At 38.7% G+C, this 27,339-nt stretch overlaps 2 protein-coding genes across 2 annotated transcripts in view; one reads left to right on the top strand and one right to left on the bottom strand.

Moving 5' to 3' along the window:
• LOC134848617 (glycerol kinase-like) overlaps nt 1–27,339 on the top strand; it is a 124,701-nt gene that overhangs the window by 46,304 nt on the left and 51,058 nt on the right. The gene's annotated exons all lie outside the window — the stretch shown is intronic.
• On the bottom strand, nt 10,833–15,369 carry LOC134848568 (uncharacterized). Its single transcript, XM_063866087.1, has 4 exons — nt 14,483–15,369; nt 13,768–14,257; nt 13,015–13,462; nt 10,833–12,636 (listed from the first exon to the last, which is right to left on the bottom strand). Exons 1-4 carry the CDS (start codon nt 14,817–14,819, stop codon nt 11,575–11,577), a joined length of 2,337 nt encoding a protein of 778 aa, XP_063722157.1. The 5' UTR covers nt 14,820–15,369; the 3' UTR covers nt 10,833–11,574.

Below are 27,339 nucleotides of genomic sequence, written 5' to 3'. Positions count from 1 at the left end.
AAAAGTTCGGTACTAGACAAACTTGTTTGCTATCATTTAACGAGTTCAATTTTCTCATCCTAAAAATAGCCACCACAGCTTGGCCCGGCTGTAGTTTAACTTTTCTATCTAAAAAATTTGGCACCTTTTTCTCATCCGTTATTATCCTATTAATTGGTCGCTTAACATGCTTCCGGTCCGGGTTTCTGATCCATATTAAGCCGTTGTTCAAATCGATCACAACATCGAAATTCCTGACAAAATCTCTGCTCAAGATGAACTGGTCGGACGCGTCTAAATTTTCTACCACCAGGAAGCTCATCCAAAGATCCCGTCCTCCCATGTGGAGGACCGTTATTGGTGTTCTTCCGGCTACGTAAATCGCTCCTCGAGTGGTTGCCGCTAATCGGAGATTCGTCGGAATTAGGTCTTTCCCTGTGAAACCCATTTTCCCCATGTTTTTCATCGGCATCACGTTTACTACTGCTCCTGTTTCCAGAAGCCCTGTTTTTCCGATTTTCTTCCCGTTGGTGTCGAGCAGATGTGCAGTCACATCTACTTCGCGTTCTATGGGAACCACGTCTTGTTCCATCATGGCGTCGTGGCCTATCCTACGGATCTTAAGTTCTTCTTCACCCAAGTATATTTGCCTCATTTGATCACACTCTGTCGTCACGTAGGTCCTAGTGTAGATACTGATTTCGATCACGTTCAACATCACTTGATACGGTCCATAGACTTCCACGTAGTGTCCATGAACTTTCTTTATTCGAGGGGCACCCGTTGTTAGTAGCTCTCACACAGCTCTTGACTCAGTGCTTTGCTTACCTGTCTCAGATAATCAGCATATGTATCCAAACGCATCAATGTGAATTCTGATGGTTCACTCAGATTTCTGATAACCTGGTGTCCCGCTACCGAGACCATCGATTGTATTTTACTTCCCTTGGCACCATACCGAACGTCTAACCGGGAGATCTTATTTAATTTCATGCTCAAACTGCTTGGTGCTTTCATTTCCTCTACCTCTGTTGCTTCAAAGGCGTTCAGCTTCTCCTGTGTTTTCTCGTTCTCCAGTTCAAGCTTGACTTTTTGTTCGAACTCCTTCGTTACCAACTCCTGCTGGACTCTGTTTAAGGCATCTCTTGCTGCTTCCTTTAAAGTCAATTTTGAAATCATTCGCTGCGGTCACTGGTTCCGGTTCACGTGTTTCTTCCGTTACTGCCTGCTTTTTCTTTCTCGCCAGCTCTTGCCGCTTCTCTTTCCTGCGGGCCTCTGCTTCACTCAAGAGGCGTGCCTTGCTGGCTTTCACGCCCGACAAAGCCTCTTCATGCCTAGGAGGCTTAATGTCCGCCACCGCATCCCTGAGGACAATCTTATCTAAAATGACCCTCCAAGTTACAAAAGAAACACCTCGGGCCGAACTTTGCGATTCTTCCTCTCATGAAATCTTCATGGCCGACTTCTGACGCATCCTCAAACTCGAGGCTAAAGCCTATTGCCTTCATGCCTTTTTTGTAGGTTGAGCATGCTGATACATGATGGTCCGTCGAACTACCGTTTGCACAAGAGCGTTTCGTGTCCATATCGTCTCTTGGTTTGTACCAGTTGTTACCTTGGTTTGCTGGCCCATTGTTAAAATTGTCATAATTGTTCTTGTATTAACCAGATCTTATTGAAGGTTTTTTTAAGAGATACTCATTTGACTTGAGTCTAAACTCTTTAGGTGTAGGCGCATTGGTTGACAGTGGTGTGTAATGTGTCGCCAACATCATTCGAAGCTCGCCATTTTTTACACCATCAATTAATTTTGAGGCTACTGCTAGATTCATCCTGCTGTTTGACTCATCTGGTTGACTGCGCCTTCTAGGCATCTCCAGATCATCTAAAAACTTGTCTATCGTCTCGAATTTGTGTTGTCTCCGTTTCTCGGAGCGCAACATGGCTTGGTGTCCTGGTACTCCCCAACCAAAACGACCTAGCAAAATTTCAAAGATTTTCTCAGCTGTGTCTCGCTGGTATTGCTTGATGGCCATCACGCAGTTTAGGGCTGTCCCTTCCAGGTTCAGTCGTTCTGTCCCTGCATTCTTGTCTTTCTGTTAATTCCTTCTCTTCAAAATGCAGTGTCATGACTTCTATCGAGCATCAATACAGCCGTCAGATTCATCCTTGTAGCATCTTGGTTTTTTAAATACTCTTCTTGACTTTTCATCACGTTCACTGGTTCTAGATAACCTCGTCGGGAAAATTTCCAAGGACCTGTTCAGAGGATCAAAGGCCATGGCCATTGATGTTGCGTCCCTTAGAATTCCCGCCTAAGCGTCATTTCCCTCTGATGTAGTCTCTTGGTCCTCCCTTCCGGTTGAATCGCTGGGATGATATCTTCTTTGATCCGCATGATTCCAGTTCGAGGAAACATGTCTCCCACTAGCACGTTCATGTCGTGTTGGTCGTTAGTGTGAGGCTGGTCTATTGCCAGTTGACCTTCTCCTGATGTTCTGGCCCCGCGGCCTATCTTTGCCTGAGATATAGCTAGATGAACTCTCCCCACCTATCGTGGATCCATATGTCCTTCTTCTTTTAGGTTGATCATTGAAGTTCACTCTCAGCTCCCTACTGGGTTCCCTTGAAATCGCTTCACCATTCCTAGATCAACTCCTATTTCCTATCAGACCATACAGCCTATCCATTATAGGCTGAGTACGCCTCTCCATCATCGCGCCTATTCTGGTATCAAGAATCTGCTCTTGTTGAATTCTCAACTTTTCCATGTCGTCTATCAATCGTGTCTCTCTTTGTTCAGCCTCCTTCAGCCTTCTAGCGTTGCCTTTTGTCCTTCTGATGATTTTGACTCCTAGTTTCAACAACTCTGGCTGAAATTTTTCCCCTTTGCTGGTCCGGGTGCGTTCAATCCTTTCCACAATAGGGTCGTTCATCGACTTTCTTTCTTTCTTTGATAAAAATTTCCTAGAGCTATCACTTAGCTTAGGTATCCTTGACTTGTCTAGACTCATCCTCTATTTCACTTCCTATCGCTTCTACACTCAATTCGATTACTAAAATTTCTTTTGTTTGACTACTAAGAATAGTAGCACAACACAAAAAATTCCCAAAGTTTCACTTAAATAGTGACCACGAATATTTGTAGGTTATTACAGTACTGCGTGTAAACAATTTATTCGCAACAATTGAATATTGGATATTCGATATGAAGTTAGCTCAATATGATGATATCAATATAATCAAAAACAGTGTAATCACTACCCAGTCAAGAACAATTATTTTTAATTTGGAACCAATATGAAAGAAAAAAGAAAAAAAATTTCAAAAATTTGTATGTGTATTGCACTTCGTCTGTCGCAATCCAATATTCGAACTCGTTTCTAAAAAAAAGAGCTTTCCCTGATCAGTGCCGCACTGAACAGACAAAAATTGCAGGCAATTATTATCTCAAATGGGCGTCTTTTGCACCCACCGAGTCCTGTGTTACCTATCTGCCTTCGAATTGCCCGAGCTGGACCTACAAAAAATCTCAAGGCAATCTCTTTTCCAGAAAAGAAATAATCCGGATTTTAATCCACACGAGTCAGTGTCGAACACGAATCTATTTTCTGTTAAAATTAGAGTCGCGAGTCTCCAGGCTTAGACTTTTTCTGTTTTTATTATGGTTCTTACAAGTTTTATTGTAAGGCAAGTGACTGGTGCAGTCACTAGTTTCTAGCCTGATTCCGATTATCCTAATATACTTCGGTATGTATATGACTCCTACTACGTACGCCTTAGGATCTTTACGTGCTCTCCACGTAGGAATCACGTGCTTTACTCTTTAAAAAATATATAAAAATTTGATTTTTCTATGACTCCGGGTTAACAAAATAGGACCCTTCCGGATTGGGACCCTTCCGGATTAGCAAAAATATGGGACCCTTCCGGATTGGTGAAAATAGGACCCTTCCGGATTGGGACCCCTCCGGATTGGCAAAAACGCGACCCTTTCGCAATGGGATGCTTCCTGATTGATGAAAATGGGACCCTTCCGAATAGGTAAAAAATGTGACCCTTCCGGATTGGGGCCCTTCCAGGTTGGTGAAATTGGGACCCTTCCGGATTGGTGTAAATGGGATCCTTCCGGGTTGGGACCCTTCCGGATTGGTGAAAGTGGGACCCTTCCGGATTGGTGAAATTTGGACCCTTCCGGATTGGGACACTTCCGGATTGGTGCAAATGGGATCCTTCCGTATTGAGACCCATCCGGTTTTGTAAAATAGCTTTTCCGGGCCAATTAAAATTTGCCCCCGAGACCCTTCCAGATTCGCTCTCCGATGCTATTATGCTGTGGGAACTAACTTGAAAGGGTTTGTTTTCCGTCCCTAGACCCTTCCCAATTAAAGTTAAGCCTTTTTTTTCAATTCACCTTAACTATGAAGGGTCTTAGAAGTGTTCTAGTTTCAACTCAAATATAGTTTTCCGGGTTCTGTAGTCCTCTCTTCTTGTCGAGAATAGCGTATAATTGCCTTATTCAACCATTACTACCTTTTGGTAGGGGAATAAAGGCATTCCAAGAAAAATTTACATAAGGTGAAGGGTCTACCTTCACAAATTGGTGATTTTGCTAAAAACGATCTTAAGAAATTTTTATGCTTAGTTTATTAAAAGAAACAAAGATTTTACGAGTAAGTTGCCTTAATTTTTTATCTAATTGAACCAAAATCAACTAGATTTGTTTCAAAGTTATTAACATCAACGTCTTCTTTCCAAAGTGCAAAAATTTTGACAGTAATAGGTTCCGCCTAAATTTTTTCGCAATACTTGTCTTATTGACCTAGAAGTTGTTGGTCCGCGCTCAGAAGGCATATATTCTTCTAGTTCATTGCAAAGAAACCGGTATAAAACGTTGCAGCTGAAAAAAATTTTCCAAAAACATTGCTATTTGGACCCCTCCGGATTGATGAATCAACTAAATCAAACGCGTTAAGTTCGGTTTCACTGGAACCCGTAAAGTTATTGGCAAACGGGTTTCAAAAACTGTCTCAAAAACTGTAGTTTCAAAGTTATTAACCTCAACGTCTTCTTTCTAAAGTGCAAAAACTTTGACAGTTATAGGTTCCGCCTAAATGTTTTCGCAATACTTGTCTTATTGACCTAGAAATGTTGGTCCGCGCTGAGAAGGCATATATTCTTCTAGTTCATTGCAAAGAAACCGGTATAAAACGATGCAGCTGAAAAAATTTTCCAAAAACATTGCTATTTGGCCCCCTCCGGATTGATGAATCAACTAAATCAAACGCGTTAAGTTCGATTTCACTGGAACCCGTAAAGTTATTGGCAAACGGGTTTCAAAAACTGTCTCAAAAACTGTAGTTTCAAAGTTATTAACCTCAACGTCTTCTTTCTAAAGTGCAAAAATTTTGACAGTTATAGGTTCCGCCTAAATTTTTTCGCAATACTTGTCTTATTGACCTACACGTTGTTGGTCCGCGCTCAGAAGGCATATATTCTTCTAGTTCATTGCAAAGAAACCGGTATAAAACGTTGCAGCTGAAAAATTTTCCAAAAACAATGCTTTTGGACCTCTCCGGATTGATGAATCAACTAAATCAAACGCGTTAAGTTCGATTTCACTGGAACCCGGAAAGTTATTGGCAAACGGGTTTCAAAAACTGTTGATTCACTAGTAGTTGTTGTCGGATCAACAATTTCTATGGACCTAACGCAAAAATTTCAAAAAATTGTTTTATTTCGTAGCGTTTCGTTTTTTGAAAAATCACGAAAATTTGGTTTTCGGTACCCGATTAGTTCTAACTACGTCTGTAGTAAAATTAACCGGTTCTACTAGTTATAATAGTGCAAGTAAGATGTAATTCACTAACTCAGTGCTTTATTTCCGTTTCAAAAAATATCGATATCTCAAAAATCGCGATTTGGGGGGGGGGATCAAAATATCACTATTTTGACCTTAAAAACCGGTCTTTTTCCTATGTTTCTTTTTGAAAAACGGTATAGGAGTATTAATACAGGAAATATAGTAATACTAATAGTACTAAATAGTACTATACCCCTCCGGGTTTTTTCAATATCCGAATTAAGGTGCTTAACTCGGAAATTCGCAGCACGGTGAAGGATCACTCCAGTGCAGTCACTGTCGTGCCCCCCACAGATTCGTATCTTAATTTCTGTACCGAAAGAGATACAAAACTTGCCGGATCGGTCTTTTCCCGAGACCCTTCCGGATTGGGCGCAAATTAACATTAACGTGCTTAAATACTCAAATAACCCTATAATACAAGCACCAGAAACGGGCCGCGGTTTCGATCGTATCAATCTTGTTTGATATAAATGCCTGTAACAACAATATATCTAACAACAACAAACAGGAGGGTCGGATCAGATCTTGTCTGGGGGATGATTTCTACTGATTTTATATATTTTTTACTCTTTTGGTTTTTTCTTGATTATTTGATATGTTTTTTGGTTTTTCTGAGGTACTATACTACTTTTTGTTTGTTTTCTTATATATCTTCATGTGTTTTTGGTCATATTTTGCTCAGAGAACGACGAGACGGCCCATCTCCCCACCCTTCCTGGTACGTGAACTTTCGGTCTTAACTAGGTTAAAAAGGAATTCGGGAATCCGGAAGGCTTCCGCGTTTCATTCTACCCTTCCGCCCCAGTAATAAGGGATTTATCATGAGCATCTTCTCGGCGCGGAATGCTCGTTAACGGTTCTGCCGGTTATGATGTTAAAAAAATAACACCCGGGAGCGCCATAAAAACATGTATGTAACATTCGCCCGGAAGTACATATCGACGGAAAATAAAGCTATGTTCTAAAACGACTGGCTACCGTCCATAAAAAGCTCTACATGCTTTTAGCCGTCTCTGCCAAAGCCAGTTCTTGTAGAAGTCTTCCTAACATTGGGCCGACAAAAACGTTACTGCTTTACGGCTTCGACCAGAACGCTCAAATTAACTTAACTACATGCAAAAATAGTGAGCTCATGGCTGGATCTCAGTATACCCAGACCACGAGGTCACTCCTGAAAACAGGGCTACTACTTTTTAATATTTTACTATGTTTTTGATCAGTAGATAAAAATCATCATTTTCATCGAAGATGGATCAACCCTTTCACTCAACTCCTAGCTTCTCATTCTCTGAAAATGAATCTGGATGTTTATTAAATTCAATTCAGGGCATGAAAGTTTATATAAAACAGTTCTATTTCTGATCCCGAGATACCTCCGGAGCACTCATATTTTTTTCCGGAAGGCTGGACACGCCGTCCCAACACCCTTCCTTTTTCTAGAGTTCCGCGTTGTAACGATTGTAGCAGCACAATCGTTACAACTCGCAATGGTTCCTGACATTTTTATTCACAATTTCATTATGCTTTCAATGTGTCCACTGTCGTTCTCTTTGAATTTTGTTGTTCTGATTTCGCCGTTTTAGTGTTTGCAAAATATTAAAAGGTTACGTGTCGCTCATGTCGAAATCGAATTAACAAAATCAGCATGTTAGTTAAAATTACCCTTCCCTTATATGTCCAATTGTTCAAATAACGACGTTAATTCATTTAAACCATCAATCTTCCCGGTTAGATGTTCTGTAACCTTTCCGATAAAAATTCGATTGCGAAATTGCATTTTAACATTGTGGTCGGATGTCACACCAATTAAATTGCGTCTCAATTTAGTGAAGAGTTTTCTGATTTAATTCATTTAAAACCAAAAAAATTTAGTTTTTATGGCTATCCGGGAATGCGGCTACGTGGGTACGCACCAAACAAAGTTCCTCCCCGTTTTCAATGGCCGGAACACTAACAACCAAGATTTTTTAAATCCGATTTGTGGGCTGTTTTCAGTTCCACTTCATTAAATGATTCTGAAATTCAATATATAAATGTCTGTTTGAAATTACTTTCCTTTTTGGAAACTGCATCAAACGCTTTAGCGTGAACAGGTGAACTAATTTTTTCACCATTTCGTAATGCTGTGTGAACAATTTTTGAACATGATTTTCATTTTGTAATTTTACGAGGGGAGTGGGATACTGGAAAAGAACCTATCAGTGTTGTCGTAAATCCATAGTATAGGCCCTAAGCGGACATAGGCTCTTTTCCAGTTTCACCCCCCCCCCCCACTTTGATTTTTTCTTAAATCCATTAAATGAAAGTCTATTTAAATTGACTTTTGATGTTATAAACAGCATTAAATGTGTCAGCGTGAACAGGTGAACAAATTTCTACAACATTTCTAACATGCAAATTGTCGTGTGAACAAATTATGAACTGTTTTTTTTTGTAATTTTACGAGAGGTCGGGAAACTTGAAAAGAGCCCGGACATATAATCTTACATCGCATAATCTTCCATATCTTGTATATTAAATGAAAGTCGGATTGCGCAATGGACGCAATGTTTAAGTGAACACAATGTTTTAATTTTGTCGAAAGCAACGTTTAAGAAAGTCTTCAGGCTTAACGTTTAAGAGAAGGCTAAGAATGTTCTCGAACTTTCAAGTTTTCTCAAATCTGGAATATTCTAGAATTATTTTTGAAAGGTATCCAATTCTTTAGACAAGATCAAGTCAATTCATTTTCAAGGCTAGACAGTGCATGTCCATTTTTTTGGAAATTGTTGCCGAAACAAACCAACTAAAAAAGCAAAACTTAAGATAATGCAAACTTTTATTGCCTCATTAGCTTGCTCAGAAAAATTGAAACTTCTCGCAGTTGAAACAATTTGACATATTTTTAAGTTTCATCACATGAATAGCGTGCTCAGAAAAACTTTGAAATTTTTCATGAGTTTTCTTAGACCGTATCGTTTTAGGCAGAAATTTTGCAAACCGATTTGCCTTTGAAATAACTTGAAATTTTCCAAAAGTTTCAAAGCAAGAACAGCTTGTTTAGAAAACTGAAAATTCTTGCCAATCGACTTGCTCTATGAAACAACTTGGAATTTTTCAAAGTTTCATTGCATGAATAGCCTGCTCAGAAACGTTAAAATAGTTCAAGTTATCTCATAGACCAAATCGTTTTGCAAAAACTTAATTTTCGTCTGCCAAAACTTCGCAAACGTTTTGTTAGCAATCTTTTCGCAAACTGATTTGTCTTTTGAAATAACCTGAATTATTTAAAAGTTTCAGAGCTTTATTAGCTCGCTTAGATAAACGATTCGGTCTATAAAATAACTTGAACTTATTCAAAATTTTATAGCTTTAGAAGCTTGCTTAAAAAAATTTCACTTTTCGCGAAGCATTTCAGTCTATGAATTAACTTGAAAAAAACCATGGCTTGAATAGTTTGCTTTTAAATTTTTAAGCTTTCCGCGAACTGATTTGGTTTTTTCTCTAAGCTAGCAGAAGGTAGTTTTTATCTGCCGACCTGTGCTTCACGCTTCCGCTGCGCCACCCTACTCCGGCTAGCCATACTGAATTAAAATATGGGTGATTTTGTCCTAGGGGGATTTGGTCCTATGTGGGATTTAGTCCTGTGAGATTCTATCCGGTGGGATTTTAACCTGGGGGATTTAGTCCGCGAGCGCTTTGTAGCCATCGGCGTAGCAGCTGGACATTGGAGTTGTTGTTTCCTCATTTCTGTGCTGGCTGAACATAAGCGGCCCGAGTAAAGAGCCCTGAGGAATCCCATTAGTTATTGAAAATTCGTGGAGATGCAGTTTTCGTTACGAAAGTGTTGGAACCTTCTACTTAAGTAGCTTTCCGCAATCCAAGGCAAGACCCATCAAATTAAAAAAAAAACCCTTCTTTTCGACGAGTTTTTGGTGGTTGACTTTATCGTATGCCGCGAATTCGCTCATTTCTATCATCACTTCCACCTTGCTGAAGCAGTACATGACAGGCTCTTCGATTATATGAGCACTGATCCAATCAGCTTTGGAGTAGGCTAATCTAGAGAAGTCAAACTCTACCTCCTATCGTTTGTCGCGGAAATGCGACCCATTTGATTGAAAATCAATGCTTGCTTTGCATGGCATTTAATCTCTACTGTCATTCTTCCTATGGAAGTTGACGATAATTCATCCGACATGATGTCCCGTTTGTTGCACATTGTCACGCCCACCAAATAAATGGCCATTTGTTTTTAAAACTGGGCGTAGGGAGAAAATTTGCCCCTTTTTTGAAAAATGCAGCCAATTATTTTAAGGAAAAATTAGCTTCTCTGTCTACCACAGCCTTGGGACCAGGGTAAACTTGATCTATTTTTGGACTAGTTTTCTCCAAAAGGATCTGCTAATTTTTAGAAAAAGATTTTAACCGAAAGAACAGGTTTTTAAGCTCCCCTGCATGAACGGTAACTCTCTTGCTTTGGTAGGGAAACCGCATTGCCCGCACCGGAGTTCCATGGATAATAATCGATTATATTGGATTTTCGTGGTCTGTCTCAATAAGTTTTGATAATAATCGATTAAAAATGGATTATAATGAAACTATTTTTCTTATCAATAAAATCCGAATATAATCGATTATAATTCATCGCAGTTTAACTAACACTTCATTTCACACTGTTTTTTTTCAACCAAAACCCTAATGAAACCAAATTTTCAGGGGTTTTCAGTTTACCGCCAACAAATAATCGATTTCAGTGACAAAAATAATGGATTATAATCGATTATAATGGATTATAATGGATTTTTATTTTTCGAAAAAAATCGATTTTAATGACCACATAATCGATTACGTGGTCTAAATTTGCCACAATAATGGATTATAATGGATTATAATGGATTATAATGGATTATAATGACAACATTTTAGTCAACATTTTTCCATTATAATCGATTATTATCCATGGAACTCCGGTGCGGGTGACTTAAGAAAAAGTATTACAACATTTTCATCACAACATATTCTTCGCAACATACATCAAAGTAATAAAACAGATAACTCAAACTTGAGCTTAGCCGCTAATTTTTAGAAATGCAAGTAGAGGCGTACACGGGAGGTTTTCGCCGATAGCAAGTTTTGAAAATGTCGTTGAGTTTAGCTAAGTATGCCATTTTGGTTTTTCTAGCTCTGCTGATAATACCTCTATACGAATTTGCTAATTTTTTGAGCAGCAGGCTTTCTTAAAGTAAAATAGACTTTTAGCATGTTTGGAGATGGTGGCGAAGGTTACTATGGCGTCATAAAGTTGCATTTGAGGTCTGCAGTATCAGAGTTCAGCTATTAGGTGTGTTGCCGTCACTTAAGCAGGTGGTAATGGCGTATATCTTTAACGCATATGATCCAATGTTTTTCACATTATGTTTTAAATGTTGCGTACGTTTTGAAATAAGTGGTTTCTGACATAAAGTCACCAATGGAAACCAACAGACAAATTTACCGAAATGAGCAATCATACAAATTAGAAGCATCGTTTTGTCATGTTTTTCAGGAATCATTTACGATTTTCTTAAAGAAATTTTAGGCTATGTTTGATTTGTTTAGCCAACAACTTTGCTAGCTTTTCTCCACTGCTCGTTTTGTATCAAATTTGCTTTTTTTTGTTCCGACCATTTGCAAGCTGAAACAATGTTATTATAGATTTTTGGTCATCTACAAAAGCTTTTTAGCGATTTGTCTTTGAAGCGGATAAGTTAATTCATCCTGATAGCATTGATTCTTCCGGTATCTGGATTCCTCTGGAACGCTTCTTGTGTCACTTCTACTAGTCCAGATTGGAACTGATCGAATCGTTTCAAATCAGCTGCCACAGTCTCAGTTCCCAGAAACTCGTGTTCAATCACTTCACCTTGCAGACCATGAGCAAGAGTTGCGCATTCAGTGTCACCGAGTAAAATAGTACCTCTGTTCTTGAGCAGGAAAGTGTACACGCCTTCTGTGCAGACTGCGATGGCCTTTGCTGAGCTCGATTCAGCTGGGAATGTCCATTGATGGGCCTCGTTTTTTACAGGGTGCCAAGCAGTGGCGACGAGGTTTTCGTTGATTTGATACAGAAGTTGAGGTTCGTCCTCGTCGTAACAAGTCTTCAACACGCATTCTATCTCATCAATTAGACCGGCTCCTGTCAATACTTTGTCACCTTTCTTTATCTGGTCAGCCCTCCGGAATTTTCGACCAGCCATATGGACCAAGCTGGAGCCCAGAAAGCAACCACCACGAACGTTCATAAACGAAGACATGCTTACAGGTGCTGCGTTGTAGTTGGTTCCTCTGTGGTGGCTTCTAGCAGTAGGTTTGGGAGCTGGAAGCGTGATGAAAATTTCATCCAGTTTATCGCGCGTTTCGCTGAAAAGCTCACTGCTGTAGTGTTGGACTCCGGGGTCCTTGAAGTTGTTGCAGACCTGGTGCAAATGAGCCAGTGTGATTGACAGGCAGAAATGGGCTCCCCATCTGAAGAACCACTCGTCTTTGGAAAAGGCCTCCGCTATCTGTCCTGTCAAGTCTTTCAGAAGGTCAGTTGACCTTGGCTCATTCGTGTTCGTGAGCTCCTTCAGTCGCTTCTCAAGAGTTCGAAGTCTTTTGCGGCCCTTGTTATTCAGCTCCCGTGCAGTGAAATTGTGGCTTTGGAACGTGAGCCCGCTGACGTCTAGGACGTCCTGAATACCCTTGACAAGTGCCAAGCGCATTCTTTGGTACTTGATATCTTCGCTCTGTTCAGGTTGTCTGTCCCAGTCGTAGCTCTTTTCCAACGTTTTCTGCAATAAAAGTCAATGGAATCGACATTAAACAAATTTTTTTTTTTGCGGTATCGCATTTAATTTGCTTAATTTTCACATAAAGTACACTGAAAAACGAGTGTCCATTAAGACAATTTAGTACCAAAATCGGATCTACTTAAAAATCTCCCTCCCCGCTCAAATCGGAATGCAGCAAAATTAGAACTCTCAGTATAAAGATAAACTGCTGATTTACTGTTTATATTTAAAGGGGGAGGGGGGGGGGGGGGGGTGATTGTTTAGTATATTTCATAGAGGGGTGGGGGTTTTTTAGTAGATCCACTAAACTTTTAACCACTTAGCTTAAATGGAATTCTTTTCATAATTTCGTATTAATAACAGATTTCCCAAACCAACCTTATTGCCTCCAGTGTAGTACTTCAATGTTACATCCAATGAAGGCTCACTTCGACCCAGCAAACCTTTGACTTTCTTGAGTGGAAACACGACATCCTTAGACTGCCCGAATTGAATCGATCCGAACGAAATCGCACGACTCTTATCATCGGCTTGCGGACCGTAGGCCAAGTGATCACCCTTCTCAATTACCACGTTTTTTCCGTTGACCTCTAGAGTCAAGTTATAAGCCGCAGTAGTAATATGGTTTGCAACAGCATTCACGAAGACAGTTCCGACAAATGAGCAGTCGGGAATGAAGGAATAAAGTCCGCCTCCGATTGAAGAAACTTCCGAGAGCATGACACTGTTCATGCTGTATCCGAAGCCGAAAGTGTGGATGCGACCGGGCAGACCTTTGTTGTTCTTTTTGAAGTCTTCGAGGGTCTTAGACTCGCCCTTAGCTGGTCTAAAACGAACTGAAAAATCAAGACACCGTGTTAAAACTTAGAATACGCACAAAAGTAATGTTTTGCTCGCTGGTCATCAGAATTTGACTATTTTTTTAGGTAACCAGCCCGAGGCCTAACCCGTAGGTTATTTATTTAATGTTAACTAAGCTATCGCGATATTGCAATAACTCACCTTGTAAATTACAGCGAACGTGCGATTTTAAGTCGCAATCATATGATTGCTGGGCATCATCAGTACCGATGCGCCACAACATTAACAAAATTTAAAAAAAAAAACATTTTAAGTAATAATTGAACAAACCCAATGTTTGGCAGTCCGTCTGTTAAGAGAAACAGTGCCACGTTGTCGGTCTTTGGTCTGCTTTCCGTCAGAAGTTCTAACCCTTTCTTCAGTCCTCCCCACAAATTAGTCATGTCTTTTTCAGACAGCCCGTCAATCCTCTCCAAAGTATTTTCAACTGCAGCTGGCGTCATAAGTCTCGGTTCCAACTCGACTGAAACTGTGCTGCAAAAAGTGATCAATGAGAATTCATCTTGAGGAGTGAGACTTTTGACGATGGTCTTCAATGCATGTTTAGTGACGTCGAGAACTGACAATCCAAACGTTTCAGTTTCGCCCTTCTCGTTTTGAATTGTGGCTTCGGTTCCCATAGATCCAGAGACATCAACAACACAGCAGATAGAGCTCCTAACGCACTGTGTTGATTCGGGGGGCTCGATGGAGATGAGCATGTTGTGTCCGTCGTATTTCATGTTGAGGTCAAGTTCCACAGACACTTGCGAGCTGGATGCTGAAACATGAGGATTGATTAGGAAAGAACGACGTGAATCGATCCTTGGATAAATGTTTCAATCGATTCTTCCTAGGACCTCTTATGGCTGGATGATGGATTTAAAAAAATTTTGTCCAGACAACTATCGGTCGGATTTATGATGATAATAATCATGGTAGTTTTTTTTCTGAAAATTTTTTCTGAAAAGTGAAATTTCTAGACTACAGGTCCTTGAGCATTCACCTTGATCAATTACCATTCCGGCCAAAGTTGTCTGCGGTTGCGAAGCAGATCCACTTTCAGGCATGCTCTCCGTACTGCGAGGAGGCGATTGCACTATTCCTTCCACTCCAAGGTGCTTCTCAATTGCCTCCCGTAATGCCCTGTTCGGTCGAAGATCGTTGACAGTCAGTACCTTCCCGGTGGTAGGCGAGGTTGAGTTTCCGGCATTAAGCCATTCGACGATCGCCTCGCGTTCGTAGCTGACGCCTTCGTTGTCAATCACCGGGTCATTCATAATAGCGAGAGTTATGGGGCACAGAAAGTGCTGAGGGATTTCTTCGGGTTGGCTAGTATCCATTTCGGTCTCGGTAGTTTTTGGATCTCGTTTCACGTGATACAGTTTGAATTTTTGGCTAAAGCACAGTTTTAAAACACTGCGATTCGAAGTATGCAACAAAATGACGAATGGTCAATGTTTAAGTAAACAGTAAATAATTATTACTCGGTTGTTAAATTTCAGTTGCAACTTAGACTGTTGAGTTGATTGATTGGATTCGAATGCAGTTTTAAGCTCTAAACTCGAATTACTGTGATGTTATGTTCTAGCTGTGACGTGCATAAAGACTTTTTTAGGTAACCGTAAAGCTCTGTGTTACTGCAAATTTTTTGGTCTAATAGCTTCATGTGAAAGTAAATGTGAATATTTGTGGTATATATAGTAGCTAGTTGAATAAGAGCAAATTCGGTGTGCTGCATGGGGACCGATCGTTTAGCAGACCAATCTTTTAGCATAAAAAGTGAAAAAGGGTCTAGGAATTTTAGCAGACCGGTTTTTTAGCACACCGGTTTTTTAGCAGACTCAGAACAATTATAAAGTGTGATAGCTAACTTCAAACGCAGCATTGGCGATTAGTGTAAAGACGTAAAAAGTCTTTATGCACGTCAGAGCTAGAACATAACATCACAGTAATTCGAGCTTTTTGGTTGTTTTGCATAATACTGACGTCATATCCTGTTATATATGCTGCTTCTCATTGACGTTAATGGTAAAGTTTTTGGTCACCAAAAGACGAGAAGATGGAGCCGAATGACGTAGATCTTAAAACTGTTTTAAGGTAGAAAATGTTGTACTTCTTATGGTAAATCTAGAAGTGCGTAAAGGTATTATTGCGTTTTATTTTTACATTTGCGAGCTGACAAAGCGTAGTGTATTAGTAGGAACCTTTTTTGCAAACCTAACTTGCAATTAAAATTGTTCACTTATTCGGCGGCACTTTTGCTATAATCCCGATCTATAGCATTGGAGGATCAACCGTACATTTTTCCCCCAAATCAAGTGCGGGGGTATGGATTTTTTTTCTTGATCAGAAACAGTAGCCTAGATTAATTCGACAATAGCCTAGAACAATTCAAAACTAAGCGTTTTACTAATTGAAACATTAATCTAGGCAATTATTAGCAATACAAATACAATCCGGCATACAAAAATCTAGAAATCAGTTTTATTTGCGCAATTTTATGAAATGCTTATTTTATATGGAATCAGTTTTCAGCTTTAATGATTGGGGAGGGCATTCTACGGCAGGTCATTAAGGGGGAGGGGGGTGTCACACCCTCAAATTCCATTTATGGGTGTGATTCATTATTTGAACCAACCAAATTACTTCAAGGCCCTATTTGGTATTGACGACCGCGAACTATGTTTTCTGTGAGACCACAAGAAGATGTGAACGAGGGGACCAGCAAACATCATTACGAAGAAACAGGAAGTAAACGTTTGAGCTGAAATAATAAACTCCGAAAAAGGCTTGGTGATGAAAAACAGAGTGCCCAACCTTTGCTGATAACTTAGTTAAATAAATTTGATGAGTGTAAATAATAATATATACTCTTTGTTTAAAAACTTTGTAAAATTACTCGAGAGCTATCCGTAAGAGTGACCAGCTTGACTCGAAATTTAAAACTCTGCCCAAACTTCTTTCTCTGTCCTTTGAGCTTTCAAGAGGAATACCGCCCTGTGAACTGAACGACATCCGATATATCTCTCGGGCATAGAACTTTCCTCGTCATTTGGAAAGTGACTAAATAACAAACTCAGCAATACTCAGAGGAACCTTCAGAGACATCACAAAAATAAATTGAGATACGACATGGTGATAGACAGGACAGGCAACTCAGAAACCAGAAGACAGTGAAAAAAAAAATCAAGAAGCAGACGGCCACGAATTTCAAAAGCTGACAAACTACGAACTGACTGACTGATCTAGTTAAAGAAATCTTCAATCTGCCGAGCTCAAAACACATGAAGGAAGTCAATTTAAGATGCGCATCTCCCAATACACTCTCATCGCGCTCACAACAGTTGTCTAGGTTAGTTAAAATGCTTTAGCAAATCCATACTGTGCAGTAAATTGATAAAGATAATAAAGCAACACCCGAAAAGCAAAACACAAAGACATTGATAGCATCAAGAGAAAAAAAATTGGCAGAAAGAGAAAGCATAAAATAGGCTAACAATGTCAACAGCAAAAACAACAACGGGAACAACAATAACAACAACTACGGAAACTTCCTTAACATCATTAGGCACATCGACAGCACACAGCTCAACAGCAGAAGCCCTTGTCGCTGCTCTACCCACAGTACCAATTCCACATTCAACAGTCTCGCTAACAAAATTTGGAGGTTCAACACTAGAAATTTGGGTAGATTTTGAATCTTTGTTCAGAAGCAAAATAGACGTCACAGGAGTAGCTAGACCACGACAAGTAGTTTGTCTCAAAAGATTCAGCACTACAATTTTTCCACACTCTTGATGCAGCAACCAAAGTCGATGTAACTTTAACTTTACAGGCTCTTAAAAACCATTTTTGAAATCTAAATTGAGAGAACTACACAAATTCAAGTTAGAAAATTTGAAAAATAAGCATAAAGAAGAACAAAGAGAAGGGTTTTTAGTCAAACTCCAAAATTAGCCTTACATTCATTTCCAGACCCAATACCGCTACCAGTTACAACGGCAGCGAGTACCGACGCTGCTGAAATTGCTCGTGAAGCAGCAGAACATCAAGCAAATAGAGAAAGGCAAAGATTTGCGGAACAAGAAAGAACTGGATATGTAATGAGACTTTTTAAGAAAGGAGTGCCGAAGTACATAAGAGCTAAGTTAATAGAAAAAGAAGACTGCAAGACATCTGTTCAAGACCTTTGCACAATAGCACGACAACAGTTAATTCTGAGAGAACTATGTTCAGTAGACGAATTCAGTGGAATAAACGCTATTCAATCAGAACACAATCAGCAAACAGATATGCTTATAGCAGTAATGGCGGAATGGAGTGAGCAAAAATCTGAGCTAGATTCAAAAGTGGACGAAATAACCAAACAAACAAAAGAACAGAACGAGATTTTCAAAAACCAAAGGAATACCTCTGAAAATAATAGCCAACAAGATTCAAATCAGAATTACAGAGGAAACAATAGACGTGGAAACAACAGAGGTGGATATAGAAGAAGAAACAGAGGTTACTACAATAACAACTCTGGCTTCAATCCAAACTGGTGAAATAGTCAATCTCAGTTCTCCGGAAACTAGAATAACCACGAAAATAATCAGAACCAGAATACATGGCCACCGAATCAGCAGAATGGTCAACAAAACCAGCAAAACGCTCAAACTGTGGAAACACAGCAAAATGGTCATATCGAGATGACACAAAATGCAAGAAATCAATGCAAAATATGTGGTTACCAAACCCACACTGCTCAGTTTTGCTTACAAACACCAAGGCAACAGAGAGGAGCCCAGTTTCCTTTCCCAGCCAACAAAAAAACTCTTTACGCCACACACAGATCCACAGTCCATATATAACCACTTTTATACAAACAATAAAACAAAAAATACACAAAAAGAATACAAATCAATGTAACCTTAACCTTAGAAGACAATAAAAGTCTCAACTATATTCCTTTATTCTTTTCTAACAATCTCAGCCGTAAAACTCTAATAGACATTGCTGCATGCTCAATAACGCAGATAATGTATCCACACTAAAACCAATGCCATCTTCATTTGTTAAAATGGCATCAGGTCGACTTTTTAAAATCACTGTCAAATGCATTTAGTTTCAAGTTGATAAGTTTGAATTTGACGACGAATTCTTAGTTCTCCCAGCAATGAACAGTATGATTTTAGGAAACCCTTTTTCAAGAAACACGACATTGACATTTGTCCCAGCCGAAATTTTTTAAAACTCCCACAAATGACCTTTCATGGAATAAAATTAAAGTAGGAAAGAAACGCAAAATTTTACAGGCGCCAAAAAACAAAACTACAGCCAAAACAACTGAAAATAATCAAGTTCAAACTAGAGACAGGCAAGCAATACAATGGAATATCAGGCGCAGTCATTACCAAATTCAAAACTAGAAAAAGATTTCGAATAAGCTCTAAAAACGAAGAACAAATTTTGGCAATAAATTTTTCGGATCATCCAGTGAACCTTAATAAACAAACTCAGGGTTCTTTAAAGTTTTTACCCCTATCGAATCCAGTGAATTGATACCAATAGACGCAAACATGCTAGCACTCAACAATCTAACCAATGGTAAACTTTTCATGGAACCGAACCAATTAGTGCAAGTAGACACGAGAGGACAACACAGTACAAAAAGACGAACAATTGAGTATGATAAACTTTGATTCCCGACTCCAGAAAAATGCCAAAAATCTCATACACTTCCTAGACTGCAAAAACGAATTTATGACTCAATTCAACATCTTCGAAGATTAGACATGCTTGATATAAGCAAACAAGTTGAAAGACAAAAATTTTTGGAGCAATTCAATTGGAATAACTCATCACTTGACACAGAACAACTAACACAAATACAGGAACTTTTGCTTGAATAGTTTGAGGTTTTTGCTAATCACAGATTCGATGTTGGTTACAACACAGAGCTGAAAATTAAGTTGACACCAGAACATAATCTGCCAGTTTATACTCAAAGTCCACCGACGCCTATTCACCTGAGGTAAGAACTATTAGTTGAACTAGCCTTTATACAGTACTATAATATAGTAACCACTTTACCAAACTCAAAATACAGCAGTCCTATTTTTGCACAACGCAAAGCGTCAGGGAAACTGCGAATTTTAATCGATTTACGACAATTAAATCATTTACTTAGACATGCTTACAACAATTATAATTTCCCAATCTCGAACATGACAGATGCAGAAAATCATTTTGCATGAAAAAATTTTCACAAAACATGGCTGTTCACAAGCTTATCACTGTGTATAAATGGCAGACCCGCTATCTGTACACCTTTTGGCTTTCAACTTCGCCTCTGGGACTTTTGCATTTAAATCACTAGCTCAAGGACTAAGTAAGTCAAAGACATGCTTTAGCTCGTTCATAAGATCATACTTAGACCACTGCACTACCTCTGATCTATGTACGCAATTCATGGATGACATAGGAGCAGGTGCAACAAATTTTTCAGAAATGATCCCAAACTTACGAAAATTTTTTGAATGCGTGAGAAGCTCCGGATTAAAATTTTCACCAAAGAAATGCCAATTTGGAATGCCCTCAATAACCTTTTTGGGAAATACGATAACTGAAAAGGGATTGCAAACCGAAGAGGAAAAATTCAAAAAATTTTGAGAAATTTGAGAATGTCACAAACAGTGAAGCAAACAAAAAGATTGAGAGGATTTGTTCAGCTCCTCAGATCATTTTTACCAAATCTAGGTGAAAAACTAATGCCTTTTTACAATCTCTTACAAAAAGACGCCTAGTTTAAAATAAATGAAAAACACCAAAAGAACTTTAAAGTTCTGAGTAAGTATCTTTCAAAGGAAACAAAAACCACACTGAGACTAGCAAAACCCAACCAACAGTACGTGATTTTCTGTGATACAAGTTATCATAGCAGCGGTTTTGTCTTCATAATGGAGGATAACGTTCAAAAAAGGAAAACCGAAACAAAAATAAAAAGTTAAAAAGATAAACTATTTAACTCAGTTCAATTCAAATTGTCGATATAGTGCAAGGAATTCTTAGCATTGTATTTTGCACTCGAAAATTTTTCTCATTATATATGCTGATGTACAAAACGTATTATCCTGACGGATAATAAAAGTTTAACTTCTTTTTTCTTGGAATTTTTTAAACAGAGTCTTGTCATTCAATATTGTTCTTGCACATATCCCAGGAAAGGCAAATGAAGCCGCTTATTTTCTATCAAGGATGAAAAGTGACCCTAATCAAACAGAAGAACTAAAATTACAGGACTCAATACCAACCAGAGACATATTATTGCACTCAAGAGCAAAAACACCAGACGTTACAATTTCTAACTTTGAGTTACCAGAGGAATTTTTAGCTAATAGTGAAGAAAATTCAATTAGCCCAGAAATCACAGCAGCTCTGAAGTCACATCCAAGTCTGTTATCAGAAGTGCAAAACGTATTGAAAGTTCAAGAACCAGGGACAGCAAAGAGAGTAGGAGATTTTTTCAAAATCAAAAGACTTGTTCAGATTAACTCTATACAAGATAGTGATTCCCAAAACAAGTCATCAGTCTATCAAAACGAAACTTTGCCGGTAGATCTAGAGCAAGAACAGAAAAAGGATGAGGACATGAAACAGGTTGTTCAATGGTTGTCACACGATGTAACGAAAATTTGACGTATGCAAGTTATGACATTAAGAAATACCACAAAAGTTTTGAAATAATAGAATTAGGAAATGGTATTCTTTGAAGAAAACTGTTCGGCGACAGGGGAAAGTTAAGTCATACACTAGCTTAAATACCAAAAGTGATGTTTTATATAGAATACACAATGCTCCTACAGGAGGTCATTTATGAATAAACAGATTAACTCAAGAATTCCGCGAGCGTTTCTATTTCCCTGGGTTTACTGAATTCTTAGCAAGATATATTAGAAACTGTCAAACATGCGTAATTGTGTAAAGAGCCCATGTCATCAGAGCAATCATTCCCAGGCGATATGATGCAAATTGATCTTGTGGGTAAATTTTCTGGCTCGATTTACCCATATGTACTAACTGGAATAGTTGCATTCACTAAATACTTATTTGTAGTACATCTGACCAGCCCAAACGCTGCAGCAGTAGCAAAAGCACTGGTTTCGACACTGGTTTTTTTTCAACAAAGTTACATTCTTGAAACGTTTCTGACTGATCGTGCAACCTCATTTGTTGCAGATTTAATATATGAGCTCTCAAGAAGTTTGGACATAAAACTGATACACGCCTCTTTGAAACACCAACAAACAGTAGGAGTAGTTGAAAGAGTACATGATTCTTTTAAAAGGATAATAAAGATACACACATATGAAACATGGTCAAATTGGCATCGTTACTCAAACCTTGCCACGTTTACTCATAACACCTCTCATATTTCTTCAATAGGCACCACACCCAGCTTAATATTCCACTAAAGAGAGTCTACTAAGCCAATAGATCTAAGGTTCACATTGAACCAAAAACAACCTATTGACACAGAATAAGACTTTGTAATAGACATACAAGACTCATTGATGCTTCATACGCAGCAACGAAAAGTAGGATTATTGAGGCTCATCACAATTATAGATCCCACTGTGGTAAAAAAAAACCCATTCAAAGCTACTCAAAATGCATCAGTATTGACTTCTTTTGAACCCTTTATTATTGAAACAAAATGATTTTTCGGCGAAATCACAGAAGCTTTGTCTTTCACTTTACTGGATTGAAAAAGATTTTCAAAGTCAATTTATCTTATCCGTGAAGTAGGATTAAATTACACACAATTTGTACACAGATTAAGATTAAAACAAATAGATCCACTATACCAGGTGGAAGACATTGAAGAAAATAAATTTGAAAGAGATCCTTCACTTAGGAAATTTAGATCAGAACCTGATCTTTTTTACCAATATTTGGAGGAAATTTTTTCACTTGCACCCGTACCTTCTGTGGCGGAAGTCAACACGGAAGAAGAACCACACCATGATGACATTGTAACACATCAAAATGGTTTCACTGCAGCTCCAGCGCCCATTTTGGCCCCACCGCCGCCAGTCGCATTGCCAAGTTTAAGTACACATGGACCAACAGCGATCAGTTTCCCGGCACCTGCACCAATTTTACCTCTCCCACCTGTAGTAGCAAAACCCGAATTGCACACTTCGATAGCTTCTGGCAGCGAAATTGCGATGAAAAGCACAGAAGCGACAAAAATTAAAACGATAGTAAAATTTTCAGAAGAAGTCAGACAGAAAGTTATACCCAACACAGACAAAACTGCACAACTTGAAGAGCTGCTAGCAGTTGCAGCTGAAGTACAGAACCCTCAAACTGCATCAGAAAAAGAAGGAAAACAAGAGAAGCTTTTAGACACCTTGAAGAAAAACTCAGAGCAGATGAAATCAACGATTCCTATTCCTACTTTTCCTACAAGATACCCAAAAAGGAGTAACAAAGGAGTTCCAGGACCAACAAATGATCCCTCGTCGTAAAAATTCCAGTTGAACAGCTCTGAGTTCTTACCATACTTAAACTTGCCACCAAAAATTAGCATTTTTCAGTGAGATATAATAAAAAGCAACTAACAAGCATTATGACATTCGGTTTCCTCCGATTTTCACAAGGACTAGCAAAAAATTTCATACACACATTTAGAACACTAGCAAGCGTCAGACAATACCAAAATGCGCTCCAGCCTGGCTCATTAATAGCACATTTTTGTGTAGAGCAAGAGAAATGGATTTACAACCTAGTCACTAATGATCAATTTTTTGACGAACCAACTTACAAACGTTTAAGTCAAAGACTGGAAAGATTGAAGGCTCATATGCTTCAGAAAAACGTTCAGTCAACAGCACTACCCAAATTAAGTTGCCGATTGGACAAATTAACCTGGCCCAAGGTTCTAAAAATAGTCACTTCCATCTTCGGAAACTCAGGTATCAAAGTAAACATTTTGTTGCCCCCAACCAAATTGTGTCATTTTTAAAGTCAATTTTAGAACAAAATCAAACGCTTTCAATCCGCAGGGTAGCCCGTACAGCACCTAGCTCTGACCTAAGAAAAAATTTGTATCATTTGAATAGAACATCCTTTTTGAGGCAAAAGATTCAAAAACGGCCCAAAAAGCCTGAATGTTCTAAATCACAGCCTTGGCCCAAAGGACCTACGAACCCACTAGAACCCTCAGAGGCTTACACTATGAGTCTCTGCACTTGATAGAACCAAATTTTACGACTTAAAAAAGTTTGTACTAAGTAAAGATGATTTGGTCAAAATTACACTTTTTTCGCACAATTGACAAAATTTTGACCCTTATTTTATTTGCTCACATCTCAACACCACGACGTGCATTCCAGCCCAAAGTATACATGGGCAGATTTGGTCAAAATTACATAAAACACTACTGCTACTGTATAGATGATTTGGTCAAAATTGCACTTTTTTCGCACAGTTGACACTATTTTGACCCCTATTTTATTTGCTCACATCTCAACACCACGACATGCATTCCAGCCCAAAGTATACATCAACAGACCTAATTATATACCTGACTGATTCATGCCAAAAAAAGTAGTACTAGGGTCTATTACTTTTTGGACCATGAAAATTGGTACCAAAAAAACTCAACAAATTTTTGCGGACACCCCAACAATACTTCCAAGTACCAAAAAACTGAATCTGAAAGGTGACACAAACTAAATTACAGACACTCCGACAATAGTTGTCCGTAAATGTTAGACACCATTTTGAGCACAAAAAATAAATCTAAAGACACAAATTGCAAAAAAAACCACGAAAAACAGGCCAAAAAAGGCCCAATTTTTAGTGGACTTTGTAGATCAAATTTTTCAACTTTTTGGAAAAATCGCAAGAACTTGTTTTCCGAGACGCAAGATCCAGCCTATAAGACCCAGATTAGGTGATAAAACAGTCCCAGAAAATAAACATGACAAAAATTTGCGTCCCAACCCAGACCTCTGAAATCCACCAGAAGACAAGGAATTTGGGCATACTTTTCCAATTTTTTCAAAACCAGGGACAAAAATCAAAATTCTAAGAATGTTGGGACCTAGGCATGTTTATTGGTTAGCTCCTGGAAAAAAACTGGAACAATCTGCCAGAAATTTGCCGAGGGAGAAATTTTTACGATTTGTACATCTGGAAAAAACATAAAGTTTTTCAATTAAAAGGTATTTTACTTACATATCAGTACAAAACGACACATAAAACACTACTGCTACTGTTTAAGATCCACGAAGGAACTTTCGAAGGATCTATTTTCGAACTCCAGCTGTGGAATCCAACTTTACATCGGCTTGATCTAAATAAGATTTATGTATATAGATACCGTCTTTTCTGGTACAAGCAATCCTAATCTTATTCCTTCAACCGTTAAAGGCTATTTACCTTCACGTTTTACGGTAATGTTCCTTCTTAGATACAATCCCTGGCAGCGCTCTGAATTTTTTAAGGAAGACGTATGGCATTTTTTTTCTTTCGTAGCCCTCGTCGATTTTCCTTAAAACGACATCTCCACCGTGACAGTTCGGTTTACTTGCTATTTTGCGCCTTGTTGGAGGACTTCGTTGCTCCAACTAAATTTGCATAGTTACTCCTACTTTCATTGCATAATTACTCTCGAGTTTGACATATCGAGTCCCATCGTTGGGTCGACCAGCTTCAAAACCAGTAACTACAACAGGAAAGTCTACAGTCAGAACGACATGAGCTGCCCCTGACGGCTGCACAATTGGACTTTCAGGCGTTGTAAAAACTGCATACAATTGATTATGAAAGTCGCCACGTTCCAGACTAATGAGATTTAGAAAAAAATTTTCCAAGCAGTTAACATTTTGCACAAGGAACTGAGAGGTTGGGCACGGATCTGCAATCACGAACATTTTTCGCCCGAATATGGTACATGACACAGAATCGTCCAAAGATTTTTCAACGTGGGCTTCTGTGGACCAAGGTCCAATTGCAAACAGGGCATCTGCGATATGAAAGCCTAACCCAGAAGAACTATCATTTCAGTAGCTTTATCTACGGAAAATGACCAGGTGCATGATCTTTTAAATAAATCTCATTTCAGCTTTCTTGTTTCTCGGTTTGTCATGTTGTTACTATTAAGGATATTCTGTAATTGACGCATGTTCCTACATGTTTTCAAGGATTGGGGTTCTTCAGGAGAAAGTACGAAAACTTCCTGATTCAATATTTCAACTGGTTTTTCGATCCAATTAATCTCCTTGTCAAGCAAATGATGCAGTCCCTCTGTTTTTGCTTTCTGAACAATTTGACTTCATGTTTTGATGTTTTCGCCGTCCAGCATTTTTAAAGGCTTCCAACGCGAGCGAATCCCTTCGTCCTTTTTTTTCGAAAAGGTCGACATCGATTCAGGGGCTATTTTCGTTTTTCGATGATAATAGACATTGCAGGAAAATAACGCACACAAAGCACAAAGCTATCTGAAAAGTCAGACATGCAATAAATAATGCAAAAGGCAACATAAACAAATGCATGCGGGTTGGCATGCAAAAAAATGCAGTCAACATACATTAAAATTAGCTTATGTTGCAACAGAACAACACAAATAGCTTAATTCTTGAAAGACATCAACAAGTAAATCAGCTCTTACGTTCTAATCAATCAAAAGTTAAATTAAACAAAAAAATACTATATACCCTTACCTATATCCAAATTTTCCCAACCTAAAAACTCTATTTTCTAAATGTCATAAATCTAGTTCAAAGCACGTTTAACTACTCTTTTCCAAAACAAGAAAAGAACACAAATTGGCACCAAAACAAAACACATGTTCATGCTGAGATCATATCCAACATCTCCATTTTTAACCTCTCTCTACCCATCTCCGCATACTCCTATCCAATCCTTGACACACGGCCCCTCCTCATAAATACACATTTCTCCATTACAGCACATTAGTTTTTTCTCAAATACATCAACTTCTTCACAGGCCCAAAGGCACGAAACAATCAACAAAAACGAAGCCAATTTCATTTTTCAAAGGATCTGGAAAACTCCAACTACATTGGATAAAATTTATTTACCCCTCATAGCACTCAACACGGTCCAATCACAAAAGAATGCTGACATCAACTCAGATAAACAATCAGAGACGGTATTGGAAAATGGGATGATCTTCAACTACGAATGCGGGAAAACCCAACTAGCAGAAAAATTCATTCCGATTGCATTTTAAGCCGCTTTCCCAAATTTTTAACAAAATATCTGAGATGAACTTGACGACTTCTTGAAACAACTAGCTGACATGTGGAAGCAACCCAGCTTATTTTGCCATTTGAACTTTTCGTCCAATTTCACTAAAAACTATTCAACCTTTGATGTCGACTGGCTACTTCACCACGTGAAAAACGAGATTTTTTTTAGCAAAACAGAAACTTACGCCCTTGCATAAACATACAGACTCATTTCTCCATGAACAACAACAAATATCCAATCTGAGGCAAAAACGAGCACCCGCCTTAGCGATTGCAGCCGTAGCATCAGTTGGACTTTTCGGAGGTGGAATTCTACTAGGAAAAACAGCAGATTGTGGACTACGAGGAATTTTTGGATCCTGCAATGATAAGTCTGAAGAAAATGCTGAAAATTTTGTCAGACTCTCCGACTTCGCCAGCCAAATAGCTGAAAATGTCTTGACGCTTGCAGAAAAACTAGATGAAAAATTCTGGTAACGAGTGAATTAAATTCAATAAAACAGGCACAAGACGAAATGATACAAATCCAAAATCGAAACTGGGAAGTTATTCGAGAGCACTTTCAAATTTGTAAGCAAAACATTCACATTCT

Source organism: Symsagittifera roscoffensis, chromosome 1 (genome assembly GCF_963678635.1).
Source record: "Symsagittifera roscoffensis chromosome 1, txSymRosc1.1, whole genome shotgun sequence".
NCBI classification, from domain to species: domain Eukaryota; kingdom Metazoa; phylum Xenacoelomorpha; order Acoela; family Convolutidae; genus Symsagittifera; species Symsagittifera roscoffensis.
Note: the sequence above shows the minus strand (reverse complement) of the source record. Positions and strands in the feature narration are given on the sequence as shown.

What these genes read in the sequence shown, in the direction of transcription:
- LOC134848568 (XM_063866087.1), bottom strand. Translation starts at nt 14,819, where the DNA reads ATGGATACTAGCCAACCCGAAGAAATCCCTCAGCACTTTCTGTGCCCC. An exon ending in GACGGACTGCCAAACATTGG is followed by an intron (nt 13,463 to 13,767) that starts GTTTGTTCAATT and finishes AGTTCGTTTTAG; the next exon opens with ACCAGCTAAGGGCGAGTCTA. An exon ending in ACTACACTGGAGGCAATAAG is followed by an intron (nt 12,637 to 13,014) that starts GTTGGTTTGGGA and finishes CTTTTATTGCAG; the next exon opens with AAAACGTTGGAAAAGAGCTA.